Source organism: Nomascus leucogenys, chromosome 6, assembly GCF_006542625.1.
Source record: "Nomascus leucogenys isolate Asia chromosome 6, Asia_NLE_v1, whole genome shotgun sequence".
NCBI classification, from domain to species: Eukaryota; Metazoa; Chordata; class Mammalia; order Primates; family Hylobatidae; genus Nomascus; species Nomascus leucogenys.
The window spans coordinates 58,933,753-58,958,210 of record NC_044386.1 but is presented as its reverse complement, the minus strand read 5'-3'; the positions used below and the strand labels follow the sequence as shown (position 1 = coordinate 58,958,210).

At 43.8% G+C, this 24,458-nt stretch overlaps 2 protein-coding genes and 1 non-coding gene across 9 annotated transcripts in view; 1 reads left to right on the top strand and 2 right to left on the bottom strand.

Annotated features, from left to right (window-relative positions):
• CAPN3 (calpain 3) overlaps nucleotides 1-3,917 on the top strand; it is a 58,454-nt gene extending 54,537 nt beyond the window's left edge. For 2 of the 4 annotated variants that reach the window (XM_030814246.1, XM_003266767.4), the window contains 8 exons: nucleotides 916-993; nucleotides 1,367-1,424; nucleotides 1,511-1,575; nucleotides 2,018-2,086; nucleotides 2,178-2,256; nucleotides 2,475-2,591; nucleotides 2,878-2,936; nucleotides 3,329-3,917. In XM_030814246.1, the coding sequence (XP_030670106.1) occupies nucleotides 916-993; nucleotides 1,367-1,424; nucleotides 1,511-1,575; nucleotides 2,018-2,086; nucleotides 2,178-2,256; nucleotides 2,475-2,591; nucleotides 2,878-2,936; nucleotides 3,329-3,355 (552 nt within the window). In that variant the 3' untranslated portion in view covers nucleotides 3,356-3,917. The remainder of the gene's footprint in view (nucleotides 1-915; nucleotides 994-1,366; nucleotides 1,425-1,510; nucleotides 1,576-2,017; nucleotides 2,087-2,177; nucleotides 2,257-2,474; nucleotides 2,592-2,877; nucleotides 2,937-3,328) is intronic. The other 2 variants (XM_030814248.1, XM_030814247.1) reach the window with 1 other exon arrangement.
• A 501-nt stretch (nucleotides 3,918-4,418) lies between these two features.
• The window catches only part of ZNF106 (zinc finger protein 106), a 77,363-nt gene continuing 57,323 nt past the window's right edge, over nucleotides 4,419-24,458 (bottom strand). For 3 of the 4 annotated variants that reach the window (XM_030814238.1, XM_030814239.1, XM_030814237.1), the window contains 8 exons: nucleotides 19,749-19,865; nucleotides 16,723-16,914; nucleotides 15,885-15,947; nucleotides 14,391-14,510; nucleotides 13,800-13,871; nucleotides 12,949-13,020; nucleotides 9,407-9,553; nucleotides 4,421-8,958 (listed from right to left, as the gene is read on the bottom strand). In XM_030814238.1, the coding sequence (XP_030670098.1) occupies nucleotides 8,902-8,958; nucleotides 9,407-9,553; nucleotides 12,949-13,020; nucleotides 13,800-13,871; nucleotides 14,391-14,510; nucleotides 15,885-15,947; nucleotides 16,723-16,914; nucleotides 19,749-19,865 (840 nt within the window). In that variant the 3' untranslated portion in view covers nucleotides 4,421-8,901. Of the gene's footprint in view, nucleotides 8,959-9,406; nucleotides 9,554-12,948; nucleotides 13,021-13,799; nucleotides 13,872-14,390; nucleotides 14,511-15,884; nucleotides 15,948-16,722; nucleotides 16,915-19,748; nucleotides 19,866-24,458 lie in introns of all 4 variants that reach the window. The other variant, XM_003266780.4, reaches the window with a different exon arrangement.
• Nucleotides 19,325-19,428, bottom strand: LOC115835586. The gene has a single exon (XR_004030627.1). It is a non-coding gene; the product is annotated as a U6 spliceosomal RNA (small nuclear RNA).

Here is a 24,458-nt window from a genome sequence, read left to right as displayed (position 1 = left end):
ACAGGGGCTGGAGGCTTCCCAGGAGTTTGTCTCGAACATCTGGAGGTTTGAATTTGTCCCACTGATCTTTTCTCTCAGCAAGTTCCCCTGAAATTTGGGCTGCTGCTTGGGTGACTATCCCAGGATGGGGGTTCCATTCTAGGAGTGGACTGGCAGGCTGAGCCTCCCATGGAGCTGATCCAGCCAGGATAGAGAGAAGGGGAGGCAAAGGCTGAGACAGAACCAGCTTGAGAGCGGAGGCGCAACTCTTGTCTCCTGGTGGCCTTGAGCATTTCACAATGGGGGATAAAGAATAGGAACAGAAAAGTGGGGCTGACATCAGAAATGGGGTCCTCTAGAGCTCACGGGAGGGTGTTACATTGGAGTGGGAGCTTAGCGGAGGTGAGCCTTAGAGGCAAAAATCTCCAGACCAATCCAGGGCCCCTCTTCTGTGCGGGGGCCCCTCTTCTATCCAGGGCCCCTCTTCTATCTGGGAGCCCCTCTTCTATCCGGGGCCTCATGCAGTGGGGCCTAGGGGAGGTTCTCTGCGGACTTGGCCTTGATGACAGGGTGGCTGGAGGAATCAGAACGGTCAGACCTTCTTTGACCTGCGGGCACCTTTAGTTGGAATGGTCAGGCCTGGGATGGTGGAGGGGGCTCTTGCGGGTGGGGACGGGTGGCGGGGAGGAGGCTGTGTCTGCATGGCCGCCACATCTCCTTTGGCTGGGGGCGTCAGGGCTGGAGAGGTGTGAAGAGTCCCTGAGGCCTCGATGTGTCTCACTCCAGCTCACCAGGTCTGCATTTGCCCCTGTCCCCAGCTCCTGCTGCCACCTCCGGCCATTTTAGGCACTTGGCTCCCTTGGCCCAGAGGAGCTTGCCTCACAGGCCTGTGCACCTCTGACCCCTGTGAACCAGTTTTCCTTTGTGCCTCCACAGCCACAGCCTCGCAGCTCTGACCAGGAAAGTGAGGAACAGCAACAATTCCAGAACATTTTCAAGCAGATAGCAGGAGATGTGAGTACCTCCAAGCCCAGGACGCCCACAGGGGCTTCCTTCTCTCCTGGATTAACTGCTCAGATTACCAATTATTTCATTATTGTTTGGTAGAGGTCATTTTGGACTTTGGTGGAGCCAGGGGATGTGTGTGTAGCACGCAAATCCACAAGCCCTTGAGTTTTGGACTGCTGGGGGGTTCAGAGGGCTTTTTGCTCTGAGCTGCCCATGGTGGTCCCGATAGCTGAGGTGCAGTATCTGGCCGCCCGTCTTCCTCAGAAGAGCTCCAGCTTCCCATGACATAATAGCACCGACAGGAATTTGTTTTGCAAAGTGTCTGCGCCAGGAGCTGCTGTTCTCCTGAACCATGACCCTCCTCTCCCTTCCTCTTCAGGACATGGAGATCTGTGCAGATGAGCTCAAGAAGGTCCTTAACACAGTCGTGAACAAACGTGAGTTGCTCAAACCAAATGGGGGTGGGGTGGCTGGGGAGTCCCGTTGTCTGAAAGCAGCTCCTCACTCGTCTCCATTCCCCCAGACAAGGACCTGAAGACACATGGGTTCACACTGGAGTCTTGCCGTAGCATGATTGCGCTCATGGATGTATCCTTCCTGCCACCCCTTCCTGACCCTGTCATCAGCCCACAGGGGCCAAGGCAACATACAGGGTGCCCAGTCAGGCAAAGGGCCCTAATTTGTGCCCAGGGAAACTTAAGGAGACCCTGATTCAGAACATCTTGGATACTCCTCTGAAAGGGGTTGTTAGAGGCAGAAGTGGAGGACGTTGGGTTGTAACTGCCCTAAACCCTGTGCTTCTCTCAGGCCTGGGATCCTGCCCAAGCAAAAGTGGTCCTTAGGAGAGCGGCTCCCTGCGTTATAGAGTAGGTGCAGTTTCTGACTGGTGGCGGAGTGGAGGGGAGGGTTAAATACCACAACAGGGCAGTGGGTAGGACAGCCCAAGCGGAGTCTCCTAGACCCTCCCTCCAAATCCAGGGGGATTTTGCTGTGTGCTGTGTGCTGTGTAGCCCTGACCTCCCTCCTCCAGACAGATGGCTCTGGAAAGCTCAACCTGCAGGAGTTCCACCACCTCTGGAACAAGATTAAGGCCTGGCAGGTGGGAAGAAAAAATGAAGTGTGGGAGTCAAGAATGGGGTTGATTTGGAGATTCAGTGTGTAACCTCCATCCTCAAATTTTCTATTGCCAGAAAATTTTCAAACACTATGACACAGACCAGTCCGGCACCATCAACAGCTACGAGATGCGAAATGCAGTCAACGACGCAGGTTGCTGAGAAGGAAGGGGTGGCAGGGATGTGGACCTGAGGCGGTGGGAGCAGGAATGGGAGGGGACTAGGCTACTAGGGCCCCACTAGAGAAAGGAGAGGGAAAGGGCTTCTCACTTTCCTTTCCCAGGTCACAGAGTGGCCGAGAGGCAGGGAAAACAGAAGGCATGCCCAAGGCCTCCAGCTCCACATCCACCTCTAACATGGTCCCCTCCACAGGATTCCACCTTAACAACCAGCTCTACGACATCATTACCATGCGGTACGCAGACAAACACATGAACATCGACTTCGACAGTTTCATCTGCTGCTTCGTCAGGCTGGAGGGCATGTTCAGTAAGTGGGGGAGGGGGGCTGCCCTCTGCTCTCTTGCAGGGGCAGTTGTGGCAACAGGCATCTCACCTGATAATCTCCAGTCTGCTCCATCCAGGCTGAACAAGGGCCAATGCCCTCTTTAGGCCCAGAATGGGATGGCAAAGGGAGGGTTACTGGTGATTCTCTGCCTGCAGATCTTTGTGCTGATGAGGGACAGCACTGGGCACATGGCCCTCTGAGGGGAAGTTACAGCAGTAGAGGCAGAGTGCGCCTGTAACTGGCCTCTGGCCTGTGCATTCTTTCACAGGAGCTTTTCATGCATTTGACAAGGATGGAGATGGTATCATCAAACTCAACGTTCTGGAGGTAAAGCATAGGCACAGCACATTACCCCTACACATTAAAACTCAAGGTGGAGGGGTCAACGGGGCGGAATGGACCCAGGGTGTGCTCCTCATTTCCACACAGTGGTGGAGGGAAGGGACAGGAACAGAACATGGAGGGAGGCTCAGCGGGCTCCCAGGACACATGCGCTTGAGGCCCCAAAGGACCTCTGCTCCCCCAGTCACTTGATGCGGGAAAACATGCACCTTCTTAGGGAAGATCTAGGAGAAAGGAAACAGTAAGCCACTGCTTCTTGGAAACTCTTCTGGGGATCTGACCTGCTGAGACTGTTCCCTTTCCTCTTGCCCCATAAGATTCCTAGGGCGGGGGTCACTCTTTTCTGATCTACATTCTGATCTTGGGACTTCTTTCAGTGGCTGCAGCTCACCATGTATGCCTGAACCAGGCCTCATCCAAAGCCATGCAAGATCACTCAGGATTTCAGTTTCACCCTCTATTTCCAAAGCCACTTACCTCAAAGGACCCAGCAGCTACACCCCTATAGGCTTCCAGGCACCTCATCAGTCATGTTCCTCCTCCATTTTACCCCCTACCCATCCTTGATCGGTCATGCCTAGCCTGACCCTTCAGTAAAGCAATGAGGTAGGAAGAACAAACCCTTGTCCCTTTGCCATGTGGAGGAACGTGCCTGCCTCTGGTCCAAGCGGCCTCGATTCTGAAGCGAGTGCTCCTGCTTACCTTGCTCTAGGCTGTCTGCAAAAGCCCCTGCCGGTGGCACTCAGCACCTCCTTGTGCTAGAGCCCTCCATCACCTTCACACTGTCCCACCATGGGCCAGGAACCAAACCAGCACTGGGTTCTGCCTGGTTATTTTAGGAGAGGCCTGCTGTGGGGTAAACTAACTCAGTGGAATAGGGCTGGTTACTTTGGGCCGTCCAACTCGTAAGTTTGGCTGCATTTTGAAAAAAGCTGATCTAAATAAAGGCATGTATATGGCTGGTCCCCTTGTGTTTTGTTGTCTCACATTTAGATATCAGCCATAGCATGCCTGAATGGCTTCCAATCATACACTCACCTATCACCTAGAAGAGAACAATGAAAAACACACAAAAAACAAAATCTTGAACCCCCTTTAATCATGCCTATTGCTATTTCTTGAGCATAAGAATGGCTCAGATACTTTCCAAGACATAAAAGGAAGGCAGAGGAATAGTTGTTGCTGTAAAAGACATCAAGAATAAATGGGTCATGTACAACGGGAGGGGCCGTTTACCTGAATGTAATGGAGTGGAGACTGAGCCTCCTAGCTCCTCTGCTTACTGACTGACCTGTCGTATGACCGTGGACAAAACCCTGAACGCAGCTGTTTGCTAAACTTCTCTGGACCATGGCCTGCGGCATAGCTATAAGCATCCTGTGTTTTCCACCCAGTCTCCTCCTTCCTCGCTAAGCCAACATAGAAAGGGCTGACCATGAATGTGCAGACAAGGTAACGAAAGTCAACTGTCAATTAGTAAGAGTACTTTATTTTCCTCTTGTATTTGCTTTATATCTTGCTTTACAAAGTTACGAAGTTCACAGCTTTATACCAAAATGTAAGAAGGCTATTTGCTTATAAATGTTTTTGCAGTCAGGTGTCATCTGATTTCATTCTTCCAATCCATATTCAATATTAAAAAAAATCAGAAACCAAGGGTGCTGGAGCAGCTCTAGGGCATATATTTCTCTTAAATAGGAGAGAGATTTTCAACAGCTTTTCCTCCTTGACCCCCTCCTCTCCCAAATTATTTGGGTCACTACCTTGAATTTAGAGTGAATCTGGGAAATTTAGTCACCAGGTAACCCAGCAGGGCCATATAGTTGGGCTTGGAGGTGAGGTTAGAGGTTACTGTCTAATACAGTAGGTCTGGTTCCTAGGAGGAGCTCACATCCACTTGCATAAGGAAACCTAGTCTATCCCAAATCACCTCCACCACAACTTCTATTCCTATTAGACCACTTCTCTTAAACCAGAGGGACCTGAGGATTTGGGGGCAGGGATAAAACTATTATTTTATAAATGGGGCAGGTATGGCCTTCATAATTCTAGAAGCTCCCGTTTAGGTAACAGAAACAAAATTTAGATGTAAGCATAAACTGCAATTATTTGAGCAAACCAGAGCGTATGTGCTGTTCAAATCCCACTTCACAATATACTTCAATCTCACCTCCAATGAATTCTCTTCCATAAAATATACCATTCCACTAAGTATATACCTACTCCCACCAAATCATCCACATGCCTCATCACTAAAGTTGTCCATTGTATAATCTACCAGAAAAAAGACAAAATAAAACCTGTGTTAAGCAAATAATCACTTAAACAGTAATAATATTGCCTCTAAATTAAAGGTAAGTCAGGAGCTGAACACTCAACTGTTAACTCTTCTGGGAAGAAAAAAATTTTTCCCACAAAAGCAAGAGTGCAGTAGTAAGTAATGACTTTCTCTCAGATTCAAGTAACATCAGGTCAAGATAACCTTTGCTGTTAGAGTTTTGTTTGCATTGTGTGGAACTGCTTTATAAACTGAGTAGAGAGGTATGCCAAAATTATTTTTAACCTAATTAAAAACTTTCACAGAAAACTTGAAGTGACTGATACTTTATCACAACAGCCTGCCATTTAAACACTAGCATAAGTACACAAAAAGATTTATACTATGGTCTTCTTGGCTTTAAGCCATTAGAATTAGACAAAAGCAACCGAGAATAACATTCTAAAAGTGGCTCCAACTACTTTAAAGACATTAGTCAGTTTTTGTCAGGTCATTTAATGGTTTCCTTCCTTCACAAAGCCACTAAATGCCAGAGTCAACACAGATCCCTGAGCCATAGTTCTTCTCTGAGGGGAAACAGGGTTATAATCAGTCACAACATTGTGGAAGACATTAAAAAAAGAAGGCAAAGTTCTGCATAATTTTCAAGATACTTGTAAGTAGTAACACACAGCCATAAGCAGCCAAAATGCTTATGGCCGCTTTATTTCTTAATAGAGGGCTAGAACGGTTCATTTTGGGTAACACACTAATCTGGCGTTAAACGAATTTCACATGTTCTTGAAACAAATGCATTACTGCCACTGCTTCAGAAAAAGCCTTTGTGAAATGAAGAAAAATATGACAAACACAGGTTCCCACACGTATACATACATACAAAGGAACCTGCACACTTGCACACACACAGGCAGATATAGGCGCACAGTTCCAACAAAGCGAAGTCCAAATCAGAGTTCTTACTGATTCTACCAGTCTGTAATACTCTCAGAAGTTCCCCACAACTGCCCAACACCTCACCTACCCTTTTCCTGCTGCACAAAGGCTCCTTCACTCTCATCTTTTCCATACATCCTCAGGCAGGGCAGAAGGGCACCATGCCGCAGAGCATTTGAGGCTCTTTCAGCACACTGCCAGCCAGCGTGAAAATGCGGCTTCAGTACAGTCCAGAGAAAAGGGCCAGGTTTAGTCATCAATCCAAATGCATTTTCCCGGGAAATGACCATTCCCAAACCCACAGAACAGCTTGGCTTCTCTGGATATCGTTATAGGAAATAGGGGTGAGAGGTGGGAAAAGCTTCTTAATCTCATACAGGAACAGCACAAATATTTAATACACCTTTTGCAACAAGATCTTCTCTGTTCTCCATTAAGCATCATGTAAATCTCACTAGTGTGGTTAACAAAATAGCTTTCACCAAGGACAGAAGTCAAGAGCTTGTGGGGCCATTTATTATCTAGTACTAGGCCATTCATTATCTCCTAGATTAACTCTTTTTTTTTTTTTTTTTGAGGTGGAGTTTCACTCTGTCGCCCAGGCTGGAGTGCAGTGGTATGATCTTGGCTCACTGCAACATCTACCTCCAGGGTTCAAGTGATTCTCCTGTCTCAGCCTCCTGAGTAGCTGAGACCTACAGGCACATGCCACCACACCTAGCTAATTTTTGTATTTTTAGTAGAGACGGGTTTTCACTATGTTGGCCAGGCTGGTCTGGAACGCCTGACCTTGAGTAATCCACCTGCCTCGGCCTCCCAAAGTGCTGGGATTACAGGTGTGAGCCACCAGGCCCGGCCTCCTAGATTAATTCTTGACATTTTTTGGATCAACTAAGAACCACTGGAGCCTTTCCTGGAAAAAACAACACATACTCAGTCTCACACACAATTTCTGGGGGCTCACAGACCCTCTTGAAGCCTATCCATGAACCCCCTGGTGAAGTCCCCCTGCCCGATAGCCTGAGGGAAGACATGTGAGTGGATGTGTGTGCATTAACAGGGGTGAAGACAGACCTGGATGCTCTGTAATCCCAGAGAGCATGAGGCACCATGTCCCAAAGCTTGGTATATGGCCCTGGGCTCCTCCCCCTTATTTTATTTCTCTGAAGAAGCTTTCTGAGTGTTTTTTTTTTTTTTTGAGACGGAGTCTCACTCTGTCACCAGGCTGGAGTGTAGTGGCGCGATCGGCTCACTGCAATCTCTGCCTCCCCGGTTCAAGTGATTCTCCTGCCTCAGCCTCCGGAGCAGCTGGGATTACAGGCGCACACCACCACGCCCAGCTTTTTGTATTTTTAGTAGAGACGGGGTTTTGCCATGTTGGCCAGGCTGGTCTCCAACTCCTAGCCTCAGGTGTTCTGCCTGCCTCAGCCTCCCAAAGTGCTGGGATTACAGGCATGAGCCACCATGCCCAGCCACTTTCTGAGTTGAGGATCCAGAAACAAAATGCTGGAAAGCAACACTTCTACAGGTTTACTGATGAGTCCGGAGAAAATCCAAAAACAAAGCCCCACTGAGGGTTTGTGAATTTGGCTGTTCTCAGTGGCCAGGCAGAGTCTCTGCTCCACTCTTCTTTCCCAGCTAGCAGGGAAGTGAAGGCAAAGAACTGTCTCAGAAACAAGTCTCTAGGAAGTCTGCTTGAGGTCCTAAAAACTGTATTCAGATGCTTTATTCTAACCCCCTCTCCCCCACCATCTTAGGTGCTGCAGGGGGGTGGAAAACACCCCGTGAGCCCAGAGGAATACTCGATGGCTGCCATCAGTCTAGGCACGGCCATACAGTGGGAGAGATGGAGGCTGGCAACTGAACAAACCAAAAGGGTTCAAACCAACATTAGGCTTGCAGGGTCAGACACTAGAAAGGAAGATAAAGGTACACCTCCAGTGCAACAGCCTGACAGGATCTGTAGCAGGTAGTGCCCAGGTTCAACAGCAGATGTAAAGGTAGACGTTAGGTCTACGCACTGCGTCACACTGAGCTTTCTATCCACATTTACAGAGGTTTACTAGGAAGTGGTGTCTGTAAGGACTTGTCACTATGTGATTTGCTTTCTGAATTCCTAAAAGATAGTCAGCAGAGCAGCCACTGTTTGTCAAAAATCTACTGTGTCCTTTAGCACTTAAAGTCAGCTCTATCTATAAAGCAAGAAAAGTGACACACACTGCACATAATTGTTAAGAAAACTATTTCCTTACAGTTTAAATACCCAGCTATTACAAATGGAGAAATTAAAACTGATCCTGAAAGTCTAGCACTTAAACAAACTTGTACTTAAAAGCCTGACTATAGGTTTAAACCATCTTAAGAACATAAACTAAAAATTGCAAACTGAAATCAATAAAGTATACATATGATTAGGGTCAAACTGGGTAACCAATTAGGATCTGTATCTTTAATAAACATCTGGAGAATGCAAGTAGCATAAATCACTATATGCCATGCTATCCCAGAGGAGTATGGTTCCTTAACATCTGTCTAAATCTATTTAAAACCTCCAGCAAGAACTTAAAAGTGTAATCTGTCATTCCATAGAGCTGCCCAGACTTATGCTAGGGGTACGCCTGGCTAGTAACCACTTTCTCCTTCCTTGCTTCACCGAGGAAGGGAAGAGAGTGGCCTGTGTGGGGGGCCAATGTGAAAATAGTTCAACTAATGACTTCCCAACATGGGAGGCAAAAAACTTCATGAATCAATTTTGCTGTCATCTTCAGCATGTCGTTCAATATGTCCTGCAGCATCCTAGGAATGAAGGGAAAAGGGCCCATGAGAGAGAAGTTAATAGTAAGACAGGAGAAAGTCAAAGCCAAGGAAAGCCACGTGGGTCCATTCCACCTAGGATCCAGACAGGAAAGGTAGTTAGGAGCCAGCACTTTGCTAACTTACATGAAACCATGTACTTAAAGGTGAGTTGTTGTCTCAGCACAAGAGCACTGTAATAAATCTCCAGGTTCAGTTACTGGATTTGAAACATCTGAAACATTCTCTTCAGGCCCTTTCTCAAAAATGACCTAATTCTTCATTTGCAACTTCATTAAGCTACCCCCCAAATCTCTGAATCATAAAAAGAAAAAACCCTAGGCCCTCCCTATATATGGCAATTCTCAATAATAAAACAAAAAAGGTTTGCTAGCCCCTGCTCTGAGCAGTCTACTGAATCCCAGGCAAACCTCAAGTCCCACTAATGTACCTGTTTGGATCCTTTCCTAGCAGTGAAAAAAGCATCGCAGTTCTTCCAGCGACATTTCAGAGTCTGGAAGTTGGGATTAGTGTGGTCGGTCAGCAAGTGTTGTTTTAAATGATCTACAACGCCAAATATCAGAGAGCAACCATGCCACTAGAGAGAAAGAAAATGAGGAGACTCGGTGAAAAAGGGTGCAGTGAACGTGAAACAGAACAGCCCCCACCTGGATCCCATAAGCACTATGAAAGCAAAAAGCCAGCCCCTTATTTTAAATTTATTCTTGGCTAGAAAAGACAACAAAGCCAAGGCAACTAAAATATCAGTATAATGAGGAATCTTGAAAATACTGGAAGAATCTTTTGATATTTTGAGAGAGCACAGCACTAATGTAGCAATTACAACTTCTTAAATCAGGAAAAGGCCAGCAAATATTTATGGATAAATTACCATAAAATTCTGTTTAAACTGTATTTTTTTATGTTGCCATCATAAAATTGAGTTTCTATCTTAGTTTATTCAATACAAAAGGCAAATACCTTTCCTATAATACCAAAAGGGCCTCTTTTTTTTTGAGATGGAGTTTCACTCTTGTTGCCCAGGCTGGAGTGTGGTGGCACGATCTCGGCTCACTGCAACCTCTGCCCCCCGGGTTCAAGCAGTTCTCCTGCCTCGGCCTCCCAAGTAGTTGGGATTACAGGCGTGCACCACCACGCCCAGTTAATTTTGTATTTTTTTTTTTTTTTTTTTTTTTTAGTAAAGACAGGGTTTCACCATGTTGGTCAGGCTGGTCTCGAACTCCCAACCTCAAGTGATCTGCCCACCTTGGCCTCCCAAAGTGCTGGGATTACAGGTGTGAGCCACCACACCTGGCCCGAAAGGGCTATTTTTAACAATCCTAAGAACTGTTGAATGTAAATGTGAAAATAAAAATGTCTGATAAAGAAAACTACATTTGTGGAAATATTTATTGTAGAATACTGTGTTTGCCATGGAAGCCTGACTTTACTCACAACCTTTGTCACTTGAATCTCAATCTTATGAATACCTACTTATTTTTTTAAGCTATAATTTTACTTATAAACGTGGCTTAATTTCATGTATTAGAAAGCATAAGCTAGTGTCTTATGCTTCCTAAGTGGTGGCTCAGTGGGATTACATCCTGTAATCCCAGCACTTTGGGAGGCTGAGGTGGGTGGTTCACTTCAGCCCAGGAGTTCGACACCAGCCTGGGCAACATAGTGAGACCCTTTCTCTACCAAAAATAAATAAATACAGGCTGGGCGTGGTGGCTCACGCCTGTAATCCTAGCACTTTGAGACGCCGAGGCGGGCGGATCACCTGAGGTCAGGAGTTCAAGAACAGCCTGGCCAACATGGTGAAACCTGACTCTACTAAAAATACAAAAATTAGCCAGGCGTGTGGCATGTGCCTGTAATCTCAGCTATCCCAGAGGCTGAGGCAGGAGAATCACTGGAATTTGGGAGGTGGAGGCGGGAGGCTGCAGTGAGCCAAGATTGCGCCACTGCACTCCAGCCTGGGCAACAGAGCGAGACTCCGTCTCAGAAAAAAATAAACAATAAAAATGATACAAAGACCGGGCGTGGTGGCTCACGCTTGTAATCCCAGCACTTTGGGAGGCCGAGGCGGGTGGATCACGAGGTCAGGAGATCGAGACCACGGTGAAACCCCGTCTCTACTAAAAATACAAAAAAAATTAGCTGGGCGTGGTGGCAGGCGCCTGTAGTCCCAGCTACTCGGAGAGGCTGAGGCAGGAGAATGGCGTGAACCCAGGAGGCGGAGCTTACAGTGAGCCGAGATCGCGCCACTGCACTCCAGCCTGGGCGACAGAGCGAGACTCCGTCTCAAAAAAAAAAAAAAGATACAAAAATTAGCTGGGCATAGTGGCACATGCCTGTAGTCCCAGCTACCAGGGAGGCCGAGGTGGGATGATTGCTTGAACCTGGGAGGTTGAAGCTGCAGTGACGGTTGTGACCACACCACTGCACTCGCGCCTGAGTAACATAACAAGACCCTGTCTCAAAAAAAAAGAAAAGAAAAGAAAAACAAGGAAGCATAAAGACTCTCTGTCTTGGCTTTTCCCTACAGGCTTGTTGGTAAAGTCTTGTGATTCTAATTCGAACACATGTTTATTTCTTAAAAGTAATGCAGGCCGGGCACAGTGGCTCATGCATGTCATCCCAGCACTTTGGGAGGCCGAGGCAGGTGGTTCACAAGGTCAGGAGTTCAAGACCAGCCTGGCCAACATGGTGAAACCCTGTCTCTACTAAAAGCACAAAAATTAGCCGGGTGTGGTGGCGGGCGCCTGTGTTCCCAGCTATTAGGGAGGCTGAGGCAGAAGAATTGCTTGAATCCCGGAGGCGGAGGTTGCAGTGAGCTGAGATCGTGCCATTGCACTCCAGCTTGGGCAACAGAGTGAGATTCTGTCTCAAAAAACAAACAAAAAAAAGTAATGCAAAATTAAGTTTTTCCTCTGTCAGTACTACTACATCCTTCTCTCTATAAAGCCAGAGGTATCTTCCCCATTTCTCTCTATAGATTAACTCTATTTGTGTACTCTGGATCCTGTCATTCAGTAGTGCCTCCTTATCCATGGTTTCACTTTCTGAGGTTTTAGTTACCTGTGGTTAACTGATTTTCAAAAATATTAATTGGAAAATTCCCAAAATAAACAATTCTTGAGTTTTAAATTGCACATTATTCTGAGCAGTGTGATGAAATCTCCTGCCATCGCACTCCATCTCGCCCAGATGTGAACTGTCCCTTTGTCCAACATATCTACACTATATTCGCTACCGCCTGTTAGTCACTTAGCCCTCTTGATTATCACATCAAAAAAACATAGACCGTATCCCCCTTGGATAAAGATGAGCTGTACTAGATTTTGCTTGCCTTCACTGAGAAAATTAAAAAGCAAAGATGGTCATATGCAAAGAGCTGAAAAGTCACTAAGCTGTGGACAAGCGTAAAGTCAAATTTTAAAATGGAGAGTGTCAAGTTCACACCATCAATGCTGAAAAGGATCTTAGGGTTTTAGGGAAAAGCTACCATTGTTAGAACTGACGAAAAAGAATTAAGGCTTATAAGAAATAGTGTGAAAATTTTAAGGGTTAATCATCAGTCCTAACCCCAAAATAAAAAACACACAATTCAGCCTGATGAACTAAGGTTTAGAACTTACAAGACCTTAAAATTTTTTTATTTGCCTATTCCTCAAAAGCCAATGAGGACACAAACCAAACCATTAACACTAGTAATCTCTGATGAGCGGGAGTAGAGGCGGCAGTGCCATTACCAAAATAAGCACTTCCACTTTTTATTTCATTCTGTACTGTTGTTTTCTAAGCATGTATTGATTTTATAATAAAACAAAACCACCACCTAGGAGACAATCTGTGATCTACAGTGTAAGGCATAAAGTAGATGCTAAAATATAAAAATGCTACACTGATGATAATGAAGATCGATCAATTAGCCTAGGGTGAAGCAACCTCTAGAAGTCCAGTGACAGGAAGAGTTTCACTCCTTACCCAACAGCGGTAATTCTGCATCAGATTAAGCCTCACGGCCTGAATACTGCCATCATAACAGCCAGTGTAAATCTGGAGAAAGAGAGGTTTATAATATCAGACCAAAATACAAACTACAAAACACCCTCAAAACAAGAGTCACAAGCTCCTTGCAGCAGCTACAAGAAAACAAACACCTAAATCAAAACCAGCTCCAGAGTAGGAGAATGGGAAAGTATTTTCCAGATCTTCTAGTCTAGGTATTTTGCAGCTGTGCTCCTTAGAAAGCCACTCGGGACCAGAGCAGACAGGAATGGCAGGGCTCAGAGTCACCCACTTGTCCTTTATACTTTAACTGGGGTAGCCCTGGTTTCTATCGGGTGCTCTATGTTAGGCACCTGTATTTCCCTGGAAAAGAAAGGATTCTACTACTCAGAGTCTGAAAACATCCATTCTGGTTCAACTCCATAACTTAAAAATAAAATAAACAAGGCTTAGCAGGGTTACGTGAGTTGGTTTCTACTTTTAGATCTGCTGTAACCATGCCCCACTGGCCAAATCTCCTGACTCCATTCCAGTGTTCCATTCAGATCATGTCTCTGGAAAAGGCACAACTCAATTTTTTGAAGCATCTTAAATTTATCTTCTATTAAACTGTAGTTGATACTACCATTTTTATTGTAATAATTTTGGCTGTTAATAGACAATGGAATATTCAACACTGTCCCCTGGTTACTTCCCTATTATGCCAAGAGATGGGAAGGTACTTAACAATGAGGCATATCAGAAGCAGATGTCACTTTTGGAAGTGACAAGAATTTTTTAGCAAACACATTCAAAAGCAAGTATCTTACATGACAAATAACACTCACCATGCTTTTATGGATGGTCATACACATAATCATGTCTTTGTGTCCTCCATAAACTTGTAATCGATCATGAGACTTAGGCAGAAAAAAAAAAAAAAGAAAGAGAATTGAAGTTACTTATACCTTGCGTTTAATAAATACAGTCCCTAAAGGCCTTTGGCAGGTTTAAAACCACACCTGAGGCACTAAGTGGAAGCACTAGTAGCATTCTAACAGAAATATAATCTAAAGGCAATTTTTCTTTTACATTCTACTACTCAAGGAGAGAGCTGGTAATTAGAAGTAATAAAATCAATTTTGTTAGAATCAGAGTTTCAAACTTGAAACTGCACACAAGGAGAACTAGATAGGTTTTAAGAGACTGGAGTTGCTCTCCAGAAATTAAGTTTTGACACCCATGACCCAGATCAAGTATCTCAGAGCAGTTTCTGAAAGCTGTAGTCCACAGGCCAGCTGTTTCACGATTATCTAGAATGCTTGTGAAAATACAGATTCCTGAGTTCCATCCCACCTTACTGTATCAAAAATCAACACTAAACCCAAATAGACAATCTCCCCAAATCATTCAAGCAAAATACTGAATCTAAATTCTACCTGTAATTCATAGACACGAACAAATTTATCCAGGCAAGCAGTCACCATCACTTTTCCTAGGATATTCACCACAGTCACTGCATGATTGTGACCTTTATAGATCCGCACGAGCTCACCAGTCTATGTCAGAAGAGAAGTAAGAGTCACCAGACTGACTTTCGAGACTCCTTCCTGGTTATAACTCTATAATTCTAAGAGGCATAATTCTGAGGATACTGTACACATACAATTAACACAATTAATTGTATTAACTGTACAAATACAGTTAATACAATTGTATTAACTTTAATAGCAGAAGTATCCCACAATCATTTATTACATATACAAAATATATGGATTGTATCCTCATGGAAAGACTCTAATATTAGTCATGGAAAGAAAGCGGCCAAAACTCTATCTGTATTTACAGCTTTCCAAGTACTTTTGCTTTTTTCACTTCACTGGATCTAGACCACAAGTCTATCAGTTGGGAATTATTCTGAGGTTATGGACCAGGAACTAAGCTTCAAAAAGCTGCCTCTATGACCTGAGAACAATCTCTCAGCTGTTTCTCTTGTTCATTTTTTTAAGAGATGGATGTCTCACAGGCCGGGCGCAGTGGCTCATGCCTATAATTCCAACACTTTGGGAGGCCGAGGTGGGCAGATCACTTGAGCTCAGGAGTTCAAGATCAGACTGGGCAACATGGTGAGACCCCATCTCTACAAAAAATATGAAAAAATTAGCCAGGCATGGAGGCTCACGCCATTAGTCCCAGCTACTTGGGGGGCTGAGGTGGGAGGATCCCTTAAGCCTAGGAGGTTGAGGCTGCAGTGAGTCAAGATCGCACTACTGCACTCCAGCCTGGGTGACAAAGTGAGACCCCTATCTCAAAAAAAAAAAAAAAAGAAAGAAAGAAATGGGGTCTCACTTGGTCACCCAGGCTGGAGTGCAGTAGTGCAATCATAGCTCACTGCAGCCTTGAACTCTTGGGCCCAAACAATCCTCCCACCTCAGCCTCCTGAGTAGCTGGAATTATAGGATGCACTGCCATGCCCAGCTAATTAAAAAAAAATTTTTTTTAAGAGATGGGGCCACTATTTTGCCTAGGCTGGTCTCAAACTCCTGGCCTCAAGTGATCTTCCCACCTCAGCCTTCTGAGTAGCTGGCATTACAGGTGACAGCCATTGGGCCCAGCTCTCAGCTGTTTTTACTAGTTCTATTTTAACTACATATCATATCCACTTTCTGAAAGCCTCAGCTGCTCAGTTTATTTCAAGTTTAAATGAGGCATTCAAACTAAACCTTACATAAAGTCTGTCCACCATTAAAAACTTTGATGAGGTAGAATTTCTAAGTTACACAATATTATCCAAGAGCATATGCATAGGGATGATTACAAATCCCTTCGCTGGATAAAGGGCTTAATTTAAATTGCAAAAGGTTTAAGAAAACCATCAAGCTTTAACCATTATTTTATTCAAGGTTTCTTTACACAACACCAACATAGCTTACGTGAATGTTGTGGGCATGGACTGACTGATCACTGGAGCCACTGAACACGAGATCATTCACAACCTTAAAGAAAAAAATTAAACAAGTCAGATTCTGTATACGGTTCTTAATTTTCTCTATAACTTGTAATACACATTGGCAAATTCTAATTTCCATCCTATTTTGAGATGAGCACGATGAACTAGGTATAGAAGTTTCTCAGACAAATTTTCTCAGCTGAAACTTACACCCCCCTACCAAGCATGCTAATGAACTGACAATGTATTATTAGGTTTGTTACCTTTCCAGAATGATTATGAAGCAGCCTAGAAGGGCATTCGAGTATACCCACACTATAACAAAATACACTCATTGTTTCTCAGATGAAAGTGCATCACTTGGTGATGTTGGTGTAAAGAAAAGGTTTGCAATCTCCTTGCTCTTTCCAAGGTGGTGTTTCTAAATGACGCATGAGACAACATGGGAAATGTCATTTAAAACCCTTCTTTGTTTTGTTTTGCTTTGCTTGAGTCAAGGTCTCACTCTGTTGCCCATGCTAGAGTACAGTGGCACAATCATGGCTCACTGCAGCCTCTATCTTCAGTGCTCAAGTGATCCTCCCACCTCAGCCTCATAAGTAGTACAGGTGCGCACCACAGCATCCCACTAATTTTTGTATTTTTTTTGTAGAGATGGAGTTTTGCCATGTTGCCCTGGCTGGTCTCAAACTTCTGAGCTCAAGTGATCCCCCTGCCTCACCCTCCCAAAGTGCTGGGACTACAGACGTGAGCCACCCCGCCTGGCCTCAAAACCCTTCTATTTGTGCCAGACAACTCCTATTCTCTTGCACTGTACTTGCCTTCATGCAAAGAATGGTTTTGCTATGGCCCTCCAGAGTTCTGAGGAGCAGTCCATTCCGGGCATCACGTACACTAATGGTGCAGTCATAAGACCCCACGACCAGCAGTTTTCGGGCACCTTCCTGAGCTGTAGCAAGACAGCTGACTGCCCGAGGGCCATGGCATTCAAAGATCTCAAGTCGTTTGTTGTTCTGGAAAATAAGCCAAGATTACAGCTAAAAACAACTTAGCTGGAAAACTTCAACTAACCAACATCATTACCTTGGTACAAACTCTCATTTCTGTCACCTGTACTCAAATTTTCATACCCACTCTGCAGCCTTAATTTATCCATCTCTGCTATTTCCCACTCCAACCCTTTTTACTGAACCTCCCCCATCCCCTGATCTGAGGAGGGCAAACGCTTACATTATAAACTCATTTACAACTTCAACCCATACCATCTCCATCCTAATTAGAAACTGGTTCTCTTTTTATGTTTTCTTTCACCACCTGTAAGTTAATAGTAATGAAGGGTGAACCTTTTTTTTTTTCAAATTCTAGTGCATATTCCCTGACACGGACCCAGGAACTATTTTTGTCATCCAAAATTTAGGCAATCTATGTGTCATGCTGTTTCCAAAAATCTCTATTTAGAATTACCTTCCTAGGTAATTTCAGTAAGTCTCAAATTCTCTACTTCTTTTTTTTTGAGACACAGTCTCGCTCTGTCACCCAGGCTGGAGTGCAATGGCGCCATCTCAGCTCACTCCAACCTCTGCTTCCTGGGTTCAAGTGATTCTCCTGCCCCAGCCTCCTGAGTAGCTGGGATTACAGGCGCCCGCCACCACACCTTGCTAATTTTTGTAAAGACAGGGTTTCACCATGTTGGCCAGGATGGTCTTGAACTCCTAACCTCAGGTGATCTGCCCGCCTCAGCCTCCCATTACAGGCGTGAGCCACCACACCTGGCCTAAATTCTCCACCTTATTATGATGTTCTTCTGGCACCTGGTTCCATGTCATCTCTCACAACATCATTTAGTAGACTATAGAAGCCTAATTATATCAGAGTGGCAGGGTCACATCCTGAATCCCAAAACATTCTTTTATCTCAGATTTTAGACTTCTTTCCTTCATGCCCCAACCAACCCTGTTCATTAAGCCTCCCACTTCCACAAAAGTTCTTTAGGTGCATGCCTGGAGTAAGGCTCCTAAAAACTTAGCAGAAAGCGACAGCTGGGAGCCTACATTGCTGAGCAATGATTTCAGCCATCTTGAAGTGCTAGGGAGACAGACTGAATGGAGGTCAGGACCCAAAGGTTAGACCGACCCTGGTAAACAGTCCTGGCTTTCTGTTGTGACTCCAGAAGCACTACATTCTAAGAGTATGGGCAACCTAGGAAAAAGCCCAGCCCTCATCTTCAAAATTCACATCTATGCAGAGATTCTCAAATGTCTGTCTCCAGGACCATCTTCTCCAGAGCTTTCCAATCCTTTAAAGAACTTTTCCATTTGAATTTCCTGTCATCATCTCATCATTTTGCCTCAAGATTGTCTTGCTCCTTACTTCTGTCTACTACTTAAAAAAAAAAAAGAGAGACAGGGTCCCACTCTGTCAGCCAGGCTTGAGTACAGTGGTGTGATTATAGCTCACTGCAGCCTTGAAGTCCTGGCCCCAAGCAATCCTCCTGCCTCAGCTTCCTGAGTAGCTGGGACTACAGGCGTGTGCCACCACTTCTGTCTACTTCTGATAATCTCACAAAAGAGAAGATAATTAGGTAATTATCACGTTTTAGCCTTTAAAATATTTTAAATTTACTTTCCTCTCCATTTCTATTGCCCTAATCCAATTTAATCAGACTTAGAACTTGTCTGCATCTAAAATGCAAAAATCTTCACTAATTGCCCTTCTGTGATGTATCATATCAACACAGACCAAATCACTTGGCACTTGATTATATACACGCTAGATTCTTCTAACTTGATTTTTAAGTTTCCCATAAGCAGAAACCATGACATATTTTAATGCACACCTTCTGTTAGTTCCAGGTAGCATGCAGCCTATGAATGACACTGTAATAGTACCATTCTAACGTACGTTACAAGGTGACCAGAGGACATGGTGCCACAACTAATTAGCAATCAAACCTCTCGATTCTACCTCTTAGATTATATCTTTCCTCCATTTCCTTCTCTTCATCCTGTTTAACCTTTTTCATGTCAGCTTCCACTACAAAACCTCCTAATGGTCTCGCTGCCTTTGCTAATACCAATCTTTCCCAATCTTATCAACTCCAGTGACTTTTTCTAAAATATAATGGGATCATGTCTCTCATACTTTAAAGCCTGTAAGATGAAGTCCAACTACCTTAACAAAGCACATAGGGCCATCAAAAACTAAACCTTATCCTGGTGCCTAGCACATAACAGATGCTCAATAAAGGCTAGGTCAACAAATGAATTTATCTCTGGGTTAGGAAAGAATGAAGCCATATGGGCATTACAGCAAACCTCTTAGTTCACCTCACAGATCGGCCACCCTCATGAAACCCTAAACCAGTGCCAAACCACACCAATGTCATACTCGATGGAATTTAAGTTCATTTTTTTTTCATTTTTAAAAAATATGGAATGCTTCATGAATTTGCATGTCATCCTTGCGCAGGGACCATGCTAATCTCTGTATCATTCCAATTTTAGTGTATGTGCTGTCGAAGTGAGCACTTAAGTTCATTTTTTATGATGTCATTCTTAAATTGAGACAGACTAGTTTAATCCATGACTCATTATTTGGCCCCAAATCTTCAGACTTAGTTTAATTTAGTGGAGTTACATTTTGGTCCTGGAACATCTGAGTAGAAGCAGAGAGAATGGAGGATCTTGTTTCACTTACATCAGAAGATAACTGTGTTTGAGTAGAGGCTAATTCTGCTGCTTCCTCACAGAAAAAAACAGGAAAATCCCTGCCTGCTACTTCTTCCCACACACGCTCACACTATTTTCAAGTGCATGGGAAGTAAGCCTTTTCTCCTCCAACCACTAACCTTTATGTTGAAGGTGACCACAGTGCCATTTGCCAGTCCCGCATAGAGGATTCGCCATCTACTGTGGAGGCAGAGGACCCGGTCTTCCAGCTGTAACTGCTCCACACACTCTCGGCTCTGAAAAAAGCACACAACCTTTAATCAGCAGAGGGTACTGGCAAATGAGATATCAAAAACAATTCCTCCAGAAAGCAGACTTTAAAATGACTCTTATGCAGAAGAAAATGTGACATCCTCTATTTTGTAGGGGACTATCTTAGATTTGTTTCTCCTTTGAAATATGAGGCCTAAGACTTCCAAGCTGTAGGTAATATGAAAAATAAACATTAATTCTAGTAATGTTACCCATGTTTCTAACTTAGAATGTAGAAATTCTTCAAAGAGTACTCTGAGTTGGGTCTTAGCCTCTTAAATTAAGAGGCCAAATATAAAAGACAAAGCTGTATTTTGACATCTAAAGACGAAAATCAGGATTATAGTTACATATTTGATAAATGCCCTAATCAAATATGTGGTTTTCCGCAATTGATTCTCTATTTCAATAGCTCCCAAATGTCTCCTTCAAACTGGTGCCAGGTTAGCTGGGCTAAATTACTCAAGAGGCTTTTAAAATACATAGAACCCAAGCTCCAACCCCTGAGACTCTTAATTCGGCAGGCTCTAGAATCTGTGTTTTAAAAAATTTCCCTAGTAATTCAGATGCACATACAGGTTTAATACCCACTGTTTGATCTGACCTTCAAAAAACAATTTCTTTTTGAGACGGAGTCTCGCTCTGTCACCCAGGCTGGAGTGCAGTGGCACGATCTTGGCTCACTGCAAGCTCCACCTCCTGGGTTCACGCTATTCTCCTGCCTCAGCCTCCCGAATAGCTGGGACTACAGGCACCCACCACCACGCCCGGCTAATTTTTTGTATTTTTTAGTAGGCGGGGTTTCATCGTATTAGCCAGGATGGTCTCGATCTCCTGACCTCGTGATCTGCCCGCTTCGGCCTCCCAAAGTGCTAGGATTTACAGGCATGAGCCACAGTGCCCGGCCAGAAAATGATTTCTACCAATTTCCTCCAACTAGATTATACTAGCAAATCCCTTTACCTCAAACCAAGAATTGGGCTAGGACATAGTAAATTCAAAATTTGTTGTTGAGGGCGGACGCAGTGGCTCACGCCTGTAATCCTAGCACTTTGGGAGGCCGAGGTGGGTGAATCACAAGGTCAGCAGATCAAGACCATCCAGGCTAACATGGTGAAACCCCATTTCTACTAAAACTACAAAAGTTAGCTGGGCATGGTGGTGCATGCTTGTAGTCCCAGCTACTTGGGAGGCTGAAGCAGGAGAATCGCTTGAACCAGGGAGGCGGAGGTTGCAGTGAGCAGAGATCACGCCGCCACACTCCAGCCTGGGTGACAGAGCGAGACCCCGTCTCAATTAAAAAAAAAAAAAAAAAAATCTGTTGTTGAATGATACTAAAGACCCAGGTGTAGCTTTTTAAGTGGGCTTGGCTGTAGATATTAAAATCAAGATGGTTACAATTGGGTAGGATGGGACAAGCTGTGGGTAGGATGAGAAAAGCTGTGGCTTGTCAAATCCGTTGATCTCCTCTCCCAACCTTCTTTCATACCTAAAAGAGTCAGTCACTTAAATTATTCAATTTCTCCCCTGAAAAAATTACGAACATAAGTGCCATATATGAAATTGTAAGATACAGCAAGACAGTAAATATGCCTCAATATTAAGATTCATGTTGCTTCTGGTTAATCCTATGAGATCTTTTGTAACTTTAGAGGGGAAATTGAACATTACATAGTAATAAAAAAAGAACAAACTATTGGCACATGTACCAATACAGATGAATTTTCAAACATTATGGTGAGCTAAAGCTAGACATAAAAGAATACATGTGGTATAGTTATACTGATATGACAGCCAAGCACAGACAAAAGTAATCTATGACAGTAGTCAAAATAGTGATTAGCTTTAGAAGAAGGTTATGCCCAGGGAAGCATTTGAGGGAAACTTCAGGGCTATGAAATGGTCTGTTTTGATCTTCATGGTAGTTATACAAACAAATATCTGCAGAAAAATTCATCAAGCTGTATACTTAAAATTTGTGTGCTTACTGTATGAAGTTATGTCTCGATGTCAAAAAATGGTTACAAAATCTTTTTCACTAGTGTATGGTCCTCCTATGCCAAAGACTACACGTTAGAACCCTTAATATTGAAAAGCCTTTTAAAAGAGTTTTTGCTAATATTGTGAGTAAAAATGGTATTCTTTGTACTTTGGTTTTAATTTGCATATATTTGCAAGATTGTATTTTTTTCAGTTATTTGTATTTCTTTTTAAGAGACTTGCTTGTTTTTTGTCAATGTATGTTTAGGGATTTATTTATTTATTTGCTTTTTGAAAGACAAGGTCTCGCTCTGCCTCCTAGCTAGAGTGCAGTGACGTGATTACTGCTCACTGCAGCCTTGACCTCCGAGGCTCAAGGAATCCTCCCACCTCAGCCTCCTGAGTAGCTGGAACTACAGGCGTGGGCCATCGCACATGCCTAGCTAATTTTTAAATTTTTTTTGGAGAGATGAGGTCTCGCCATGTTGCCTAGGCTGTTTTTGAACTCCTGGGCTCAAGCGATCCTCCCAACTTGGCCTCCTAAAGTGTTAAGATTACAGGCATGAACCACTGCACCTGGCTGTAGGAATTTAAAGGTGTAAGCCCTTACAACATATACCAAACCTATGTTTGTCCTATCTTAAGTTACAGCTTTTCCCCCTGGTTTTATGTAAGACTATTTCTTGCCAAAATATGCTTACAATTTTTTTTTACAAGTTTGTATAATTTTTTACAGGTTTGTACAAGTTGCCTAGCTAGGCTTGAACTCCTGGCCTCAAATGATCCTCCCACCTCAACATCCCAAAGCACTAGAATTACAGGCATGAGCCACTGTGCCCAGCCTCTTTGTCTAGTTTCTTGGATTTTAAAGCTTTCTTCTTTTCTAATAGAAGCAATTAAAACTACGAATTTCCCTTTCAGCAATGCTTCAGCTGCATCCTACAAATGATACGTTGCATTTTCATTTAGTTAGGTATTTTCTAATTTTCCTTGTGATTCCTTCTTTGAACCACAATAATTTAGAAGTATCTTATTTTCATTTCCCTATATTTGGGGATTTCTTAGATTTCTGTTACTGCTTTCTAATAAATGTCATTGTGGTTGGAGAACATACTCTGTATGATTTCGGTGCCTTTAAATTGATTGAAACTTACTTAATAGCCCAGCATGTGGTCCTGGTGAATGTTCTATGTGCACATTCTTGAAAAAAAATGCGTATTCTGCAATTTTGAGTGGAGTGTTCTATAAATGTTAATTGGTTCTTGATCATTAATGATGTTGTACAGTTCATTTTTTTTTTTTTTTTTTTTTCCTTGAAATGAGGTTTTTCTCTGTTGCCCAGGCTGGAGTACAGTGGCACAATCTCAGCTCACTGCAACCTCCACCTCCCAGGTTCAAGTGATTCTCCTGCCTCAGCTTCCTGAGTAGCTGGGATTACAGGCACGTACCACCAGGCTCAGCTAATATTTTTGTATTTTTATTTTCGTTTATTTATTTTTTGAGACGGAGTTTACTTATTTTTTGAGACGCACCACACCCAGCTAATTTTTGTATTTTTAGTAGAGATGGGGTTTCACCATGTTGGTCAGGCTGGTCTCAAACTCCTGACCTCAGGTGATATGCCCACCTTGGCCTCCCAAAGTGCTGGAATTACAGGCATTAAGCCACCACAGTCAGCCTAATTTTTTTGTATTTTTAGTAGAGATGCGGTTTCGCCATGTTGGCTAGGCTGGTCTCGAACTCCTGACCTCAAGTGATCCACCCGCCTCAGCCTCCCAAAGTGCCGGGATTACAGGCATGAGCCACCACACCCAGCCAGTGTTGTACAGTTCTTGTATATGGTTTTTTATTTAGTAGTCTATCAATTATTGAGAAAGGGTTGTTAATGTCCCCAACTATAATTGTGAATTTGTCTATTTCTCCTTTCAGTTCTATCAGTTATTGTTTCACATATTTCAGAGCTCTGTTATTAGGTTACCTGTACTTATAATTGTTATATCTTTTGGGTGTGCTGACTCATCATTATGGGATGTCCTCCTTTCTCCAGTAGTATTCCTTGTCTTTTTCATTTTTTAAAGGGACAGTGTCTCACTCTGTCACCCAGGCTGGAGTGCAGTGGCATTGTCATAGCTCACTATAACCTCAAATTCCTCAGCTCAAATGATCCTCCCACCTCAGCCTCCCAAGTAGCTAGGACTACAGGTACATATAACCATGCTTGCCTCATTTTTTTATTTTTTGTGGAGATAGGATCTCATTATGTTACCGAGGCTGGTCTGGAACTTACAGTCTCAAGTGATCCTCCCACCTCAGCCTCCCAAAGTGGGATACAGGCATGAGCCGCAGTGCCCAGTCACGTGTCTTAAAGTCTGCTTGCTCACTATTAACATAACCACTCCAGCTCTGTTACTGTTTGCATAGTTATCTTCTTCCATTCTTATTCTTTTACTTTCAACCTATTTTGTCTTTACATTTAAAGTATGTCTCTTTGCCTGGGCATGGTGGCGGCATGCCTGTAATCCCAGCACTGTGGGAGACCAAAGCAGGAGGACTGCTTGTGCCCAGAAGCTTTAGAATAGCCTAGGCAACATAGCGAG